Source organism: Saccopteryx leptura, chromosome 6, assembly GCF_036850995.1.
Source record: "Saccopteryx leptura isolate mSacLep1 chromosome 6, mSacLep1_pri_phased_curated, whole genome shotgun sequence".
NCBI classification, from domain to species: Eukaryota; Metazoa; Chordata; class Mammalia; order Chiroptera; family Emballonuridae; genus Saccopteryx; species Saccopteryx leptura.
In genome coordinates, this window is record NC_089508.1 from 50852897 (window position 1) to 50871384 (window position 18488).

Sequence of the window (18488 nt, forward strand, 5' to 3'; positions counted from 1 at the left end):
AGGAACTGGGTTTGTATTTATGAACAGCTCCGCAGGTCCAAGGGCGTTTTCCCAACATTTTTATTCTTTCTTACATGTACCCAGAAGGAGACTATATAAATCAAAGGCATTCGTAATGCAATGTGACAGTATAGAAGAACCAGTGACTCACCTTGTAAGTCATAAGGCATGGGTGTCATGTGGAAAGGATGCCTGTAGTCTTGGATGAGGGATGTGTTAATGTAGCTTGTGTCTACAGCAGGGAGGCTTGGGGTGCGGGATACAGGAGATGCTTGATGTGGAAGACTTAAAATACTAGAAGAAGGAAAGGTTAGCATAATTTTCATGAGTCATTTGAACTTTTAAGTTTAACAAACAAAGGGGCTACATCTCACAATGAGTTCTAGCTTTTATGCTAGAAATAAAAACAAAAGAAAAGCAATATATAAGTTAGACTGTTATATATAATTACAGTTGTTCCTTGGTATCCACAAGGGATTGATTGGTTCCAGGGGAATGCTCAAGTGCTTTAGTTGGCTCTCCATATCCACAGGTCCCGCATCCGTGAATTCAACCAACCAGACTGCGGATGCGGAACCTGCAATACAGAGGGCTGACTGTATTAGGAAATAGTCTGTATACTTAATAGCCCTTTGTAGAGATTACTGGGAGAAACGAATGGCTGCAGTGGTATCCAATATTCATAAATCATACGCTGTCTTAGGACCATCATCACTTTCAGAATGGAGGGGGAAGGCATGGTGGAGTTACTTCAACGGGCTATGAGTGAAAGGTATTTACAGTAGAGGAGATTCTGAAACCTTTTAAAAATTAATGCTGGAGTGCTGACTAGTAAAAAGCATACTTAAGTCCTTGCACAAAAAATACATACAGACAAGACTGGGGGATGTAGCAATCTGAGCAGTGAAGAATTAACAACTGCCCTAAGTTTTGTAAGCTTTATGGGAACAAAAACTAGACACCATTTATCTTGGTATATCCAGTGCCTGGCACAGTCACCAGCACAGTATATACTATATAAAACACCTGCTGAATGAACAAAGACAGCAAGACAAGGAAAAGAGATGTTCCAAGATGAACAGGTGTGGTGAGTTTTTAAAGGAAGAACAGTATTAAATGGAAAAAGGAAAAAGAACAAAAAGTAGGATTCTGAAATAAGAGTGAAATGTTTAAGTAGCTGAATAGTCAAATAAGTTTTTCTTACCAAAAATTGGGTAAAAAAACAGAAAGGAGGGAAAAAGAAGAATTGAGATAATTTTTTTCTTTTTATTAAATATATTAGGGGGCACTAGGTAACAAAATTATACAGGTATCAGGTGCACAACTGCACAGTACATCAGCTGTACACTGTATTGTGTGTCCATGCCCCCCCAGTCAAGTCTCCTTCATCACCATCCCCCTATACACTCCTAAATCCCCACAATCACCACAGTAGTCTTTGTGAGTTTTTTCTTTCTTCCCTTTTGCTTAACACTGCCACTCTCAGAACTGAAATGATTCTGAAAAAAGAAAGAATTCTAATTGCCCTGAGTGCAAACACAAGGATCATATTAGGAGGCCAATAGGTGCATATATAAATTATAGGGGGGAAAAAAGGCATAAAGAGACTATCATTTGCTCTTAAAACTTCCTGTAAAGTATGTGGGGTGTGGAGATGCCATTTCAATGGTACAGAATATTTCAAAATATGCTAGGGTTGGATTTCCAGGAATGGAGTTCTAGTTATGACCACCTACCACATTTTATGAATAGGACAGAAGCATAAAATACACTTTCACCTGTTCATAAAAAAATGTTCCATTTAATGGAAACAATTAAACCTCTTACATCTATAAAAAGTACCAGTTTCCACTAGCTGTCTTCTCTGACAATGCCTAAGGGATCACAAGAAAGAAGGCAGATGAAATGCTAGGCTTTGAAAATCTCTTGGTATACCAAATAGCCAAGGAAATTTCTGGATGAATACCAAACACTCACTAGCTGAAGACAGCCAAGTATGGTATATTTACTGATTTCTTCCCCCCTCTAATTCCTGCCTGGCTCCTTTTCTTTCAATTTTGTGATAACATTCTGAAATGCATTCCCCTCTCTATAAAACACAATAACAAATGAAATGTGCTGGCTTTAGGCTTCTATTTACTGGCTAGTAATTATTGCTAAATGGCCACTAGCGCTGAATATGATATTATTCTTCTCACAATGTCATAAACTTTTAGGTTGCTTGTTTTATCTTGAAAATAGAGAAAGATCTGGCATTGGAAAATACTATGTCTGGGTTCAATTATGCACTGGGAAGCTCAGTTAATGCATCTAACGTAATTTTCTAAATATAATAAACAAAGCTATTTTTGAAGAAACAGCAAAGTAAATATTCAAAAAAATATTAGCTTTCTAAATACTCAAAAAAGTTTCCTTTAAGGAAAAAAATGTAATCAGACAATAAAATTATTGTATAGTTTCCATATAATCAGAGATAAAAAATGGTCATAAAATAGGGTTTAAAATAGTGTTTAAATACTCATTTTGTTTAGACTAATGATACTGCTTTTTTTTTTCTTCTGAAGTTGGAAACGGGGAGGCAGGCAGACAGACTCCCGCATGCGCCTGGCCAGGATCCACCCGGCATGCCCACCAGGGGGCGATGCTCTGCCCATCTGGGGGGTTGCTCTGTTGCCTAGCGCCTGAGGCAGAGGCCATAGAGCCATCCTCAGCGCCCGGGCCAACTTTGCTCCAATGGAGCCTCGGCTCTGGGAGGGGAAGAGAGAGACAGAGAGGAAGAAGGGGAGGGGTGGAGAAGCAAATGGGCGCTTCTCCTGTGTGCCCTGGCCGGGAATCGAATCCGGGACTCCTGCACGCCAGGCTGACACTCTACCACTGAGCCAACCGGCCAGGGCCTAATAATACTGCTTTTAATGTCTTTATTGCTGTCTGTATGCTGAGATAAGCTTCTCTAGAGTGAAAATATCAACCTATGTTATGCTTGATTAATTTATGAAGATTTCTGCAATAGTAAACATCCTCTAACAAATGAGGAGCTACATTTATGATGATTGTACTTTTACTGTTACAACTTTATCTTTCAAGTAACTACAAATATATTCAAATAGAAGATCATTTTATCTTATCAAATAATACCAAACCTGAAAATAAACTGACTCCAAGCACAGAAAAACCTGCTCTTGATCAGGTGTTAACTTCTGTCTTAAACCCTGAAATCTGCAACAATGCCTTCTGGGGATTTTCCTTCTTTCACTTACACTCTTTCTTCAGGCACTACTGTTTGTTGGAAGGAGATTTTTTGAGTTAAAACAGGCTATGCAATTCTCCTGATATACTGTATATTCAACAGGGGGCACATCTATTTATAACCTTTAGTGAGCTACAACTGTGCTTTAGGCAAAGCATGAAGTCTTTTTGCTGAGAATCCCCAATGTGTCTCAAGTACAACTAGTTAACTACTTGTCTTACCATCTTCTACAAAATCTTAAACCCTTTAAGGTTAGGACTGTACTTACTCATTTTATTATCACGCACGTTTACTCAGCACAGGGTGTCTTACATAAAGTAGGTAACAGTGTTGCATGAACTGAACTGAAGCACAACCAAAGGTAATTCAGTTTTGAAGTCTTAGACTTCTTTCATTGCCAGCCTTAACATTCTGAGGCAGATTGAAAGCATTTATCATGTCTTCCTTGCTCTGCTCTTCTTGAAAAACCCTAGTTAGGGTTAGAGTTAGAGCATACACTTTCCAGATTGAGTAAATGTTCTAAATCCTATGGCCCTGGCCAGGTAGCTCAGCTGGTTAGAGCATCATCCTGATACGCCTAGGTTGAGGGTTCAATCTCTGGTTGGGGCACACACAAGAATCAACCAATGCATGCATATATAAGTGGAACAACAAACCAATGTCTCTCTCCCTTACTCCTTCTCTCTTCCTCTCTCAAAAATAACAAAAAATCCTCTGAGCAGCATAAGAGTCACTTGGAAACTTATTTATCAATATAAAATGTCTCAGTCCCTATACCTAAATCAGACATGGGGAGGGCATGGAAGCAATGTGTGTTTTAATAAGCACTCTAGGTCAGTGGTCCCCAAACTTTTTTGGGCCACAGACCAGTTTAATGTCAGAAAATATTTTCACAGACCAGCCTTTAGGGTGGGACAGATAAATGTATCACGTGACCGAGACAAGCCTCAAGAGTGAGTCTTAGACAGATGTAACAGAAGGAATCTGGTCATTTTTAAAAAATAAAACATCGTTCAGACTTAAATATAAATACAATGAAAATAATATAAGTTCTTTATTCTTTCTCTGCGGACTGGTACCAAATGGCCCATGGACCGGTACTGGTCCACGGCCCAGGGGTTGGGGACCACTGCTTTAGGTGACTTTGATGACTGAAGTTTGAGAATCACTGTACTAGGACCATTTTTTGTTACGATGAATACTATATCCAAATGATACTTAAATGCATTATCCCAACCCCTTAAGAATATCATACATCTGGGAAAAATTCAACTTATTTTTTGATTGCTAAGGTAAGTTTTTCAATAATGTATAATCATTTTATTTAGCAAATCTTTTAGTCCTATTTGCAAAACTTTTACAATGACCTTTTTAAAGGTCTCTGCACTTACCCCTTATTATTTAGTGGTGATGTGGGAGATAGGGAAGGACAGGTCCTCTTGGCAGATGGCTCCTCCTCCTCTTCATCAGATGAACTGTCTATGGTTAGGTCAATCACCTCAACTTTCTTATTTTTATTTGAGGACTGGTGGTGAGAAGCTACCTGATGGTCCAGTGTGGAGCTCAAGCATCCTGTGTGGAAAAGATTAAAACACAAGGCAAAAAAACCCCTATAACATCATTTTTCCCCCCAGTGTGCTTTTAAATTAATTTATCAGTTATAGTAGACTTACAATATTGCTGGGGTCAGAGAGTAGAAAACCAATAGTGGTTCCATTTCCCTAAACTTAAAATTACTATTTCTTATTGGTTTTTAAAGATTTTTTTTCTTTCTTTATAAAAAACAATTCTGGCCCTGGCCAGTGGCTCAGTGGATAAAGCATTGGCCCAGCATATGGACATCTTGGGTTCGATTCCCAATCAGGGCACACAAGAGAAGCAACCATCTGCTTCTCTCCCCCTTCTCCTTCCGTAACCAGTGGCTCAAATGGTTCAAGCTCAAGCACCAAGCACTGAGAATAGCTCAGTTGGTCCGAGCATTGGCCTCAGGTGCTGACAGCTTGGTTGACTGATTTGAAGATTGGCCCCAGATGGGGGTTGCTGGGTAGATCCCAGTTGGGGAGCATGTGGGAATCTGTCTATCTCACCTCCTGTCACTTAGAAAACGGGGAAGAAAAAGAAAAAAAATTCTGAACCAGGACAATCAAAATGTACATCCACTTCAGGATAAAAGCAGTTTGAGAGCAAAGACTATATATTACATATGTTTACCTGTATAGTGCCTGATATACTTAAGAAATGTTATGGTAACAGTTTTTAAAAGTCATAGCCTCTCTCCAGCAAAAACATATTAAAAGCCAGGGAAAAAAATGTAAATAAAAGAATGTTCATGAATCGGTACCATATCTGTTAAAAATTTAAAAGGATACCATTTCAAAAGCATGACTTTACAAAGACTTATTATATTATGTTACTTTGAAATCTTATACCACAAAATTTCAAAATCAAGTTTAAAAGGAGCTTTACTATTTCTGAACATTTATTCAATAACTTAATAAGTTATTGAGCTATCCATAAATTGATGTTTTTTATAAAACTTGAGCATTTTAATATTAAAAACCAAGGCCTTACAACAGCAGGAAGACTGCCCTGCCCTTTGGAAATCCAACACTCACCATCCACTCCATTGTAAGAGGAAGAGACTTCCTGTACTTCCTTTTTTGATCTCATAGGCGCCCAAGAGCCATCCTCCTTAAACTGTATTTCATCACAATCTGTACAGTATTTTAGGATTTCCATAAACAAGCTGTAAAAAACAATTTGTCCTTTGAAAATCACATTTTAAATGAAGATTAGAATTATTACCGTTCAAAAAACATTCAGACCCTCTATGTTTTGTACAAGTATAAATGAGGAAAAACGTGGGCCAAGTAAGTTATATCTGTTCTCAAAATCTAGGGCTAAAAAGAAAATAAGTTATTTAAAGTATGGTACCTTTATGCAAGGAAATACTCTGTAACTATGAAAAATGAGGTTTCTAAACATTTTAAAAAAGATTTTATTGATTTGAGAGAGAGAGAGAGAGAGAGAGAAAGTGGCAGAAGACAAGCAGGAAGCATCAACTACAATAGTAGTCATTCTTATATGTGCCTTGACTGGACAAGCCTGGGGTTTCAAACGGGTGTCCTCTGCAGTCCAGGTCAGGCTAAACTTTTATTTTTAACATGGGAAAAGTGGAAAGAGGCCAAGAAAATAAAACCCTACATTTAAAAAATAAAATTCTGTGTGTGTTACACAAATAAGTTAATTCTGAGTGGTGACACTCCAGATATTTTTTTCTTTATACCTTTTTTACATTGTCCAAATTGCCTTTAATAAGTACATCTTATTTAATACTGAAGCAATACAAAAACATGTATTGAACGTTAAGTCTCCTGATAAATATCATGCAGGTATTTAAAAAAAATGAAAATTGCAAACAACGAGTATGTGTGTGTGTATATATATATCTGTCACTAATATATATATTTAGTGACAGAGAGAGGGACAGATAGGGAAAGACAGGAAGGGAGAGAGATGAGAAGCATCAATTCTTTGATGCGGCACCTTAGTTGTTCTCATATGTATGTGCCTTGACTGGGGAGGACAGCAAACCGAGTGACCCCTTGCTCAAGCCAGCGACCTTGGGTCCAAGCTGCTGAGCTTTGCTCAAACCAGATGAACTCACGCTCAAGCTGGCGACCTCGCGGTCTCGAACCTGGGTCCTCCGCATCCCAGTCCAATGCTCTATCCACTGCACCACCGTCTGGGTCAGGCGTAAATTTCTTTTAATGTTTATTTTATTGATTTTAGAGGAAGGAGGGGAGCAAGAGCAAGAGAGAGACAGGCACATTGATCTGTTCCTGTATGTGCCCTGACTGGGGATCGAACTGGCAACTTCTGTCCTTCAGGATGATGCTCCAAACACCCAAGCTATCTGGCCAGGGCAAAATGTGTAAAATTAATGGTCAAATTCTTAGGTTATAATGTCAAATGAAACTGGATAAAAAAAAATTAGTCCTGGCCGGTTGGCTCAGCGGTAGAGCGTCGGCCTGGCGTGCGGGGAACCTGGGTTCGATTCCCGGCCAGGGCACATAGGAGAAGCGCCCATTTGCTTCTCCACCCCCCCCCTCCTTCCTCTCTGTCTCTCTCTTCCCCTCCCGCAGCCAAGACTCCATTGGAGCAAAGATGGCCCGGGCGCTGGGGATGGCTCCTTGGCCTCTGCCCCAGGTGCTAGAGTGGCTCTGGTCGCGGCAGAGCGACGCCCTGGAGGCGCAGAGCATCGCCCCTGGTGGGCGTGCCGGGTGGATCCCGGTCGGGCGCATGCGGGAGTCTGTCTGACTGTCTCTCCCCGTTTCCAGCTTCAGAAAAAAAGAAAAAAAGAAAAAAAAAATCAATGATAGGCCCTAGCTGGTTAGAGCATTGTCCTGAAACAATAAGGTTGTGTGTTCGATCCCCAGTCAGGGCACTTACGGGAGGCAACCAATGAGTGTACAACTAAGTGGAACAACAAATGAATGCTTCTCTTTCTCTCCCTTCCTCCCCTGTCTCTTCCTCTCTCTGTCTCTCTAAAAATCAATCAATCAAAAAATATTAATACTGTACAATCACAACTATGAAAATAACATACCACAAAATATTTTAATTTTCCAATTTTTCTTTAAGTGCGTGTATATATATATATGGCTTTAAGAATAACAAAGAAATATCTCGATGGGGGATCTAAATATAATATACAGAGTTGGTAGAATATTATTTTTCAATTCAGATTTATTAGTGATCATTGTTATCTATGAAAAATTAAACATAAACATTAAATTATAAGTTTACTTCTCTCTAGGATTGGTCTAATATCTTTCAAGCTCTGGGATACCCTTGTATTGCTAAATGGATTCCATTCCTCATGTTACACCTTCAGACTCCTAGGTCTCCTTAAATACTATAGATAAAGTTGCCTTACGTGTTTTGCTAGAGCATTCAGGAAATATCAAGATTCTCTTTTTCACAATTTCTTTTTGTTCACTGGCAAAAAAGGGGGCTAGAGAATAGGGAAAAATTTAGAGGAACATTCCAAGATGTCTGGTAGGGCAGATAAAACATGGAGTATTGAAAAAATAAATTTTTATGATGCTGAAGGGGGACAAGAAAGACAAAGACATGTATTTCAGAGGAGATAGAAAAATAAAGTAAGCTGCTATTCATTCAGCATGTTGATCAGTTTTAGGAGCCCTTATAGGAGGGAAAAGGATGTGAAATATCTCCAGAACAGGCTAACTTCTACTAAGAAGCTCAATTTTTGGCGAGCTTACATTAACCACAGTTTCACAGTTCTTTCATTCTTTCTTTAATATGGTCTGCATGTCTGGGGATAGAGGTCTGCATATGAGGAAAAGGTGTAAGCAGAACCTGCTTGGAACCACTGTGCTTAAATAGTAAATGTCAGGAGGCACTGACAGTCAAGCAAGCATTTCCAAAACAAGAGGACACCACACTAAGAAGATAAAATATTCACACTATTACTTACTTTGAAAAACACTGATTTCTAGAATCATGAAAATCCTAAAAATATGTAACTCAGAAAACATGAACTGATAGATAACAAACCCATTTCAAGGTATAAGGAAAACTTTTGAATTGACATACCCGTCAATAATAAGGTGTTCATATGGAGCCTTCTTATCACAGACAGGACAAACCCACGTTGGTTTTTTCTCATTCATCTGAATATAAAGAGTTGCATCGAAACACTGCAGATGAGAACATGTAAGGGCCCGACATGGAATTGTCAGCCGCATTTTACCAAGCTTTAAAAAAGGGAGACAAAAGTAAATTGTCAGGCAACTGTTACTCAAAATTTAAGTTTTAATAAGAATTTCCTGAAGCACAATATATATGTGTTCTGACTTAAAATATGTATAGTTTACTTTTCATCAATATGAGAGAATACTGAACACATTTTCATGTGAAATATCTATAGGTTAAAAAATTAGTTACTTTAGATACTAAACACAATGAGAAATCTATAGCAAGGGTTATTTACCCTCATTCTATAGCCCATAGATAAGACTTCTGGGGTGGGGGGCATGAACTCCTTGAGATAATATGTAAAAATTCCTAAGTATGTGCATTTTTCTGGAGAAAGTGCTTCTACCAAATTCTTAGAAGTAATTTCTGATATAAAACAGTTAAAAATAATTTCACTAGGGATTTGAGAAAGAAAAAAAGAATGTCTTATTAATTACTGAAGTAGACAGATACAAGGGCATTTACTATCAACCTGACATCTGAATGATAGTAGTTCACAAGTCAAAATAAAATGGACAAGCATTCCCTACAATGTGCGACTTAATTGTCAAATGAAAGCTCTGAGAAGGAAGCAAAACGTGTGCATGCTATTTCCTCTCTCACTGGGCACCATCACAGGCAAGTCAGCAAATATCTCTGGACCTCTAGCACCCTCCAGCATTTTATGAGACTTTATCTTCTTGTTCTTGCAAACGTTGCTTAAGCTGACACAGGTTGAGTCTGTCCTATGTACAATAAAACTTGCTTCATCTGGTCCCAGAGGTGTTAGCTTTGGCCCAAGGCAGAGAAGTTATCCAGAGACCTTCCACAGGGAGCTGCCATATCACCACCCCCTTCCCTTTAGAACACCTTGTTCTGTACAATTGCATCACCATTGCGGGGTCCCCAGAGGCCACAATGGCCATATACAGGCATACCTTGTTTTAGTGCACTTTGCTTTATTGTGTGCTTCACAAATGTGCGTTTTTCTACAAATCGAAGACAAAATCATCCACCAGCAAAAAGATTACTACTTGCTTTACTATGGTAGTTTGGAACTGAACATGCAATATCTCTGAAGTATGCCTGTAGTATACCTATTTTCAATAACCACATTATTTGGTGACTACCAGGAAAAGGCTTTCCACATATCTGAGAGCTTAGAAAATGTAAAGGCTTGAAAAGGATTATGAGCTAAATGAGGAAAATAAAGAGGAAAAGATTCCCGGTTTAGAGAATTTCAGGGAAATGTGCAATTTCCTACTCTACCAAGGAAATTAACTGTCATTTGGGGCCCTAAATTATTGTTCTGGTACCGATGATTTACTGTGCCTCTAGGAAAGGCCCTTAACCTTTCTGGCCTCTTTTTTCTATCTCTAAAGCAACACCATTTCCTCTTTACTTCAACAGGATGTAGAGACGAAGAAGAAAAAAAAGGACACAAATGTGCTATAAACTTATGAAAAGGGAGCAATGCCAATTTACAGTATGAGATGAACAGAAGAGAGACAGAGAAAACTGACAGCTATCTTCTCTGTGCTTCCAACTCTATGCTGCATGACTATACTATTTATTTACGTGCGTGTCCCCTTCTACTAGAAGCACATTGGACTCAGCTCCATATCCTTGGCATTTGGAAATGTACCTGCTTACAGCAGGATGATGGTCTGGTAGACTGATAAGACATCGGCTGTGCAGGGAGAGCAATTTTAGGAGGCGCTAGTTAGGGAGTATGTACAGGCTGTATGCAGCACTGCACGAGAATCTGCAGTTAGACTACCTAGGTTTGAATCCTAGCCCCACTACTGACTTGTGAATTCTGAATTGTTATTTAATCTCTGTGAGCCTCAATTTGGTAAAATGGGGTTAAAAATAGCATCTATTTCATAAGATCATGGGCTTTTGTTTTCTTTTTTATTTTAGTGAGAGGAGGGGAGGCAGAGAGACAGACTCCCCCACCTGGCAAGCCCACTAGGGGGTGATGCTCTGCCCATCTTGGGCCCTTGCTCTGTTGCTGAGCAATTGAGGCATTTTTATAGTGCCTGAGGTGGAGGTCACCAAGCCATCCTCAGCGCCTGAGGCCAACTGGCTATAACCAATTGAACCATGGCTCTGGGAGGGGAAGAGAGGGGGAAAGGTGTGGAGAAGCAGATGGTCACCTCTCCTGTGTGTCCTGACAGGGAATCAAACCTGGGACATCCACATGCCAGGCTGACACTCTACCCCTGAGCCAACTGGCCAGGGCCAGACTATGGAGTTTAAATTGTTTACTGCATAGTGCCTGAAACATGGTAAGTAGTCAGTATCTGTGAGCCATTAGTAAAGTACAGGAATATATTTGCTTCAAATCACTTTACAAATGTTAAGAGACCCACCCAAACCTCAGTTCATTCTTCATTCTATGCTTACACAAGTATTTAACTTCATTACTGTTTCTATACTTCTATTCAATTTTTATAATTTGATTTACATAACACCTAATAAAAAGACAAGAAGAATAAACTAGCACTTATAAAAGAAAAAGCATTAGTCTAAAGACATTTTCCAAATAAGAATCTGGTTGGTAGTGCTAAATTAATTTTTATATCCTTAGACTTTAACTTACCTGTGAAGTGGAAATTCCTACTGAGTAGGTATTTTTGTTATTGCCTTAATACTAAATAAAGAAATCAGAGACTAAGATCCTAGACTGACATAGTAATGGTAGACAAGTTCATGTACTGCACAACTAGTAGGCTACTTCTGATAATTTATGAAGACAATGGATAAGAATATAAGGTCTTCTGATCTCAAACCTTTATGATTGGCCACACTGACAAATTTACCCTATAGAGCAGGGGTTGGGAACCTATGGCTTGCGAGCCAGATGTGGCTCTTTTGACGGCTGCATCTGGCTCGCAGACAAATCTTTAATAAAAAAAATAACAACATTAAAAATATAAAATTCTCATGTATTACAATCCATTCATTTCCTACCGCTCATGTTCATGGTTGCGGCTGGAGCCAATCACAGCTGTCCTCCAGGACACCACCAAATTTTTATTGGATAATGTGTAACGTACACAGGTCGTTGTATGGCTCTCATGGAATTACATTTTAAAATATGTGGCGTTCATGGCTCTCTCAGCCAAAAAGTTTCCCGACCCCTGCTATAGAGTTTATATGGAGCACTGCTACATAAGTGGCACAAGAAGAACATTTATAAACAGGTATAGAAAAGAAATGGTTCACTTTTGAATAAAGTTTATTAGCTATCACACAAATGCCTTGCTTCAAAGAAGCAAAAAGTATTATATAATAATCCTCCTCATGTTCTTGCTTTTTATATTTTTTTAAACTTTTAAGTTGATTTTAGAGAGACAGAAAGACACATTGCTTTGTTGTCCCAACCATCCACGCATTCACTGGTTGACTCTTGTACGTGCCCCAACTGGGAACTGAACTAACAACCCTGGCTTATCGGGCCGTCTCTCCAACTGAGCTATTCGGCCATGGCATTTTCCTTTAAAAAAATAAAGTAAATAAATAATTATTATTTATTATTATTTTTTGAGTGAGGCAGGGATAGAGAGACAGGAGCATCAAGCTACTCTTGTATGTGCCCTGACCAGGGAATCGAATGGGCAATCTCCAGGGTCTAGGAGGACACTTCAACCAACCAAGCTCTCTGATCAGGGCTTAATTTTTTAATTGACTAATTTTTAGAGAAATAGAGAAAGGGAGAGGTGGGGAGGGGGAAGAAAAGCATTCATTTGTTGTTCTCAGCATGCACTCATTGTTTGCTTCCCTTGTGTGCCCTGACTGGGGATTGAACCCATAACCCTGTTGTTTCAGGACCATGCTCGTAACCGACTGAACTAAAAGGCCATGCCCACTTTTCTGATTTTTAATGTTTATTGATTTTTTTATTTTTTTACAGAGACAGAGAGAGAGTCAGAGAGAGGGATAGACAGGGACAGACAGACAGGAATGGAGAGATGAGAAGCATCAATCATTAGCTTTTCGTTGCGCATTGCAACACCTTAGTTGTTCATTGATTGCTTTCTCATATGTGCCCTGACCACGGGCCTTCAGCAGACTGAGTGACTCCTTGCTCGAGCCAGCGACCTTGGGTCCAAGCTGGTGAGCTTTTGCTCAAACCAGATGAGCCTGCACTCAAGCTGGCGACCTCAGGGTCTTGAACCTGGGTCCTCGGCATCCCAGTCCGACGCTCTATCCACTGCGCCACGGCCTGGTCAGGCCTTTTCTGATTTTCTGAAAGAAATCATGGCCCTAGCTGGCTGGCTCAGTGGTAGAGTGTCTGCCTGGTGTGTGGAAGTCCCAGGTTCGATTCCAAGCCAGGGCACACAGGAGAAGTGCCCATCTGCTTCTCCACCCCTTTTCCTCTCACTTCGCATGCTCTCTCTCTCTTTCTCTCTCTCATCCTGCAGCCATGGCTCCATTGCAGTAAGCTGGCCCCAGGCACTGAGGATGGCTCTATGGTCTAGCTCATTTGCTGAGCATCAGAGCAGAGGCCCCAGATGATCAGAGCACCACCCTCCACAGAGGGCTTGAACGGTAGATCCTGATGGGGGCAGATGCAGTAGTCTGTTTCTCTGCATCCCTTCCTCTCAATGAATTAAAAAGAAAACAGGAAGGAAGGGAGTGGAGGGGAGGGGAGGGGAGGGGAGGGAGGAAAGAAGGAAATGAGGGAGGAAGGGAGGGAGGGAGGGAAGAAAAGAAAGAGAGAGAGAGAAAGAGAAAGGAAGGAAGGAAGGAAGGAAGGAAGGAAGGAAGGAAGGAAGGAAGGAAGGGAGGGAGGGAGGGAGGGAGGGAGGGAGGGAGGGAGAGAGAGAGAGAGAGAGAGAGAGAGAGAGAAAGAAAGAAAGAAAGAAAGAAAGAAAGACAGACAGACAGACAGACGGGAGGGAGGAGGGAAAGAGAGAAAGAGCAAAAACATTTTAAATTATTTTCATTGCCTTTAGCTAAATGGCAAACAATGGAAACTCATTTATTTTGAGCTGTGTATTTCACAAGGGCAATTCAAATGCACAATGTGATATCATATTTACATATTTCAAAGGGAACAAATCTCATTATTCTATAAATTTGATATATAGACGAGCTGTTATTACTAAGTTTTACTTTTTTTAGAAGAATAACATATCTAAAATATACTGTGCCTTACTATTCCAGAATAATTGTAAAGGGATTGTCCCTTTAGCCAAATAGAAAGCCATAAAATTATTATAATTATGGTTTATATATAGGTTCTTCTATAATATGAAACTTGAAAGCAGATGTCAATTTAAAATAAATTACTAAAAGTGCTGAGACTAAAAAGGGAGGAGCAAGGGGAATATGGAATGAACAATTAAAAGTTGGCCCACTGGCCCTGGCCGGTTGGCTCAGTGGTAGAGCGTCGGCCTGGCGTGCAAGGGGTCCCGGGTTCGATTCCCGACCAGGGCACACAGGAGAGGCGCCCATCTGCTTCTCCACTTCTCCCCATCTCCTTCCTCTCTGTCTCTCTCTTCCCCTCCCGCAGCGAGGCTCCATTGGAGCAAAGATGGCCCGGGCCCTGGGGATGGCTCCTTGGCCTCTGCCCCAGGCGCTAGAGTGGCTCTGGTCGCAACAGAGCGACGCCCCGGAGGGGCAGAGCATCGCCCCCTGGTGGGCGTGCCGGGTGGATCCCGGTCAGGCGCATGCGGGAGTCTGACTGTCTCTCCCCGTTTCCAGCTTCGGAAAAATACAAAAAAAAAAAAAAAAAAAAAGTTGGCCCACTAAGATAAGAGGTTCAAGGAGTAAAATGTGATTAACATTTTCTAATAATCTAGCAAAGATCACCTGAATTATAAAACCCAAAACTAGTGCTGCAAATGAAGACTTATACGGTAGTGCTTACTTATATTAATAAATGCTTCATCTATGTTAAATGACAAAAACGTAATATATATTAGAATAACTAAACACTTTAAAAATGAAACTGCAGGAAAACAAGATTTCTTCTAGTAATTTAAATGGAAGATGAAGCTTATGCACTTTTCCAAATTTCTCATATTCTCTGTACTGGTATTTTATTATGGAATGGGGTGGCAAGAAATCACGACAAGGGGGAGGGTGGATAAATCAGAACTTGGGTGAAGAGGATAAGTATGTATCTTTTTTTTTTTTAATCTTTGTCTTCTTTCCATGTTAAAAAAAAAAATACAGATGTGCCTTGGCCGGGTATCTCAGTTGGTTAGAGCATCATCCCAATATGGCAATATTGCAGATTTGATCAAGGCACATACAAGAATCAACTAATGAACACATAAATAAGTGAAACAAGAAATTGATGTCTCTCTCTCAGCCCCCTTCCTTTCTCTAAAATAAATTAAAAACAAATTTTTATACCAGATTTCTTTTAACCATAGTCAACTATAACATTTATCTAGTTACCCCACACACCCCTGGCCATTATTTTTTATTGTGGTAAAAAAAAATACACACACACACACACACACACACTAAATTCACCACCTTAACCATTTTAAGTGTTCAGCTCAGTTAGGTATTAAGTATATTTCTATTGTTATGCAACAGATCTATTGTTGCTAAACACTAATCCCCCCTCCCTCCAGTCCTTGGTAACAACCTACTTTTCATTTCTATGATTTTTGATAATTTTATATACTTCAAGTGAGTGGAATGACACAGTATTTGTGTTTGTGACTGGCTTACTTTGCATATCATAATGTTCTCAAGGTTCATCCAAGTTGTAGCATATGACAGGATTTCCTTCCTTTTCAAAGCTGCATGCATATTTTGTTGTTTGTATATACCACATTTTCTTGATCCATTCATCTCTCAATGGACATTTGGGTTGCTTCCACATCTTGGTTATTGTGATAAACATGGGAGTATAAATGACCTCTTCAAGATCCTGCTTTGAATTCTTTTGGATATATACCCAGAAGAGGAATGCTGGATCACATGGTAATTCTATTTTTAGTTTTTTGAGAAACCACCATATTGTTTTTCATAATGCCTGCAGCATTTACATTCCCACCAACAATGCACAAGGGTTCCAGCATCTCCACATCTTTGCCAACACTTCATATCTTCTGTTCTTCTGATAGTGGCCATCCTGATAGATGTGCAGTGATCTCTCATGTGGTTTTCATTTGTATTTCATTAATGATTAGTGATGGTAAACATCTTTTCATTTGCTTAATGACTATTTTTCTATCTTCTTTGGAGAAATGTTTGTAAATCTCTTATCAAATATGATTTGTAATTATTTTCTTCCATTCCACAAGTTTTCTTTTCACTCTGTTGACTATTTCCTTTGACATGCAGAATATTTTTATATGTGGTGCAGTTCTATTTGTCTGTCTTTGTTTTTATGGCCTGTGCTTTGGAGTTATATCCAAGATATGACTGCTAAATTCAAAACATTTCCCTGTCTTCTAGTATTTTAATACCTGTATTTTAATGTCTTATGTTGTAGGTAGGTCTTTAATCCATTTTAAGTTAATTTTGCATAAACTACAAAGTAAGATTCCAGCTTCATTATATTGCATGTGAACATACAGTTTTCCTAATGTCATTTATTGATTTTTTTTTTAACAGAGACAGAGTCAGAGAGAGGGATAGATAGGGACAGACAGACAGGAATGGAGAGAGATGAGAAGCATTAATCATCAGTTTTTCATTGTGGCACTTTAGTTGTTCATTGATTGCTTTCTCATATGTGCCTTGACCGTGGGGGTGGGGCTACAGCAGACCGAGTAACCCCTTGCTTGAGCCAGTGACCTTGGGTCCAAGCTGGTGAGCTTTGCTCAAACCAGATGAGCCTGCGCTTAAGCTGGCGACCTCGGGGTCTCGAACCTGGTCCTCCACATCCCAGTCCAACGCTCTATCCACTGCGCCACTGCCTGGTCAGGCCTAATGTCATTTATTGAATAGACTGTCTCTTCTCCACCGTATAGTCCTGGTACCCTTGTTGAAAGTTACTTGTATCACAGAAATGTACACCTGAAATGAAACCTATATGATCCTATTAACCAAAGTCACCTCAATAAATTTAACTTTAAAAAAAGGAAAAACTATCATGATTAGTTTACCAACTATGTCATATGTGGAATGTTCTTTATGTAGATGCTATTCAAGTAATGACTGTTTAATGTTCAGATTTTCTTAGAATATATGTACAAGTAGGTAAATGTATTTCTACCATTTTTGTGTCCGCGTTTAGTTTTGAGTTAAGTGTTACAAAATAATACAGATGACACAGTAAAAGGAAAAACTATTGTCAATGGATAACTGAGTGTAAACTAAGTTTACGTGGCCTAGCTTGTGGTGGTGCAGTGGATAGAGGGTTGATCTGGAACACTGAGGTTTAAGGTTCAAAACTCTGGGCTTGCCTGGTCAAGGCGCATAAGACAAGCAACAGGCAAGCAATGAACAACTAGGGTGAAGCAACTATACTTCTCACTCCCCTCTGTAAAATCAATAAAATCTTTAAAAAAAAGGTTATGTGAATATGTATTTTAAAAAAGTCATTTGGATATATGTAAAAGTGTTTCTAGGCTATTTTGTTCCACTGGTTTATTTTCATCATCTTAATTGCCATTGCTTTGTACTGTTTTGAAATCAGGAAGAATAAGGCCTCCAACTTTGTTCTCATTAAAAGATATTTTCGGTTTTTGGAGCCCTCTGAGATTCCATAGGAATTATAGGATTGTATTTTTTCCCTTCTATTTTTGCAAAAAATGCCATTGGGATTTTGATAGGGATTATACTGAATCTGTAGATCACTTTGAGTACTATAGCCATTTTTTTTTTTTTTTTTTTTTTTTTTAGTAAACTGGTTTTTTTCCTTTTTTCTTTTTTGTAATTTTTATTTTATTTTATTCATTTTAGAGAGGAGAGAGAGAGAGACAGAGAGAGAGAGAGAGAGAGGAGAGAGATACAGGGGGGAGGAGCTGGAAGCATCAACTCCCATATGCGCCCCGACCAGGCAAGTCCAGGGTTTCGAACCAGTGACCTCAGCATTTCCAGGTCGACGCTCCATCCACTGCACCACCAAAGGTCAGGCTACTATAGCCATTTAAGCAACATTAAGTCTTCCAAATCCATGGATCCAGAATGTCCTTCCACTCATTTGTATTTTCTTTGAACTTTTGGTAATGTTTTGTTGTTGTCAGTGTAGTCTTTCATGTCCTTGGTTGTTCATTCCTAAATATTTTATCATTTTTATGCTATAGTAAATAGAATTTTTTTCTTAATTTCCTTTTCAGATTAGTCATTGTTAAGTGTATTGAAATATAACTAATTTTTGACTGCTGATTTGTATCCTGAGACTTTTTGTATTAATTTATTAATACCAACACTTTTTGAGTAATCTATAGGGTTTTCCACATAAAAGATAATGTCATATGTGAACAGGTCATTTTACTTCTTCCTTTCCAATTTGTATGTCTTAATTCCTTTTCTTGTCTAATTGCTCTGGCTAAAA

General features: G+C 39.2%; 1 protein-coding gene across 1 annotated transcript in view; it reads right to left on the reverse strand.

Annotated features, from left to right (window-relative positions):
• PIAS1 (protein inhibitor of activated STAT 1) overlaps positions 1-18488 on the reverse strand; it is a 142142-nt gene that overhangs the window by 5148 nt on the left and 118506 nt on the right. The window contains exons 9-12 of the mRNA XM_066342833.1: positions 8870-9030; positions 5863-5993; positions 4639-4819; positions 152-294 (exon numbers count right to left, since the gene is read on the reverse strand). Coding sequence (XP_066198930.1) covers positions 152-294; positions 4639-4819; positions 5863-5993; positions 8870-9030 — 616 coding nt within the window. The remainder of the gene's footprint in view (positions 1-151; positions 295-4638; positions 4820-5862; positions 5994-8869; positions 9031-18488) is intronic.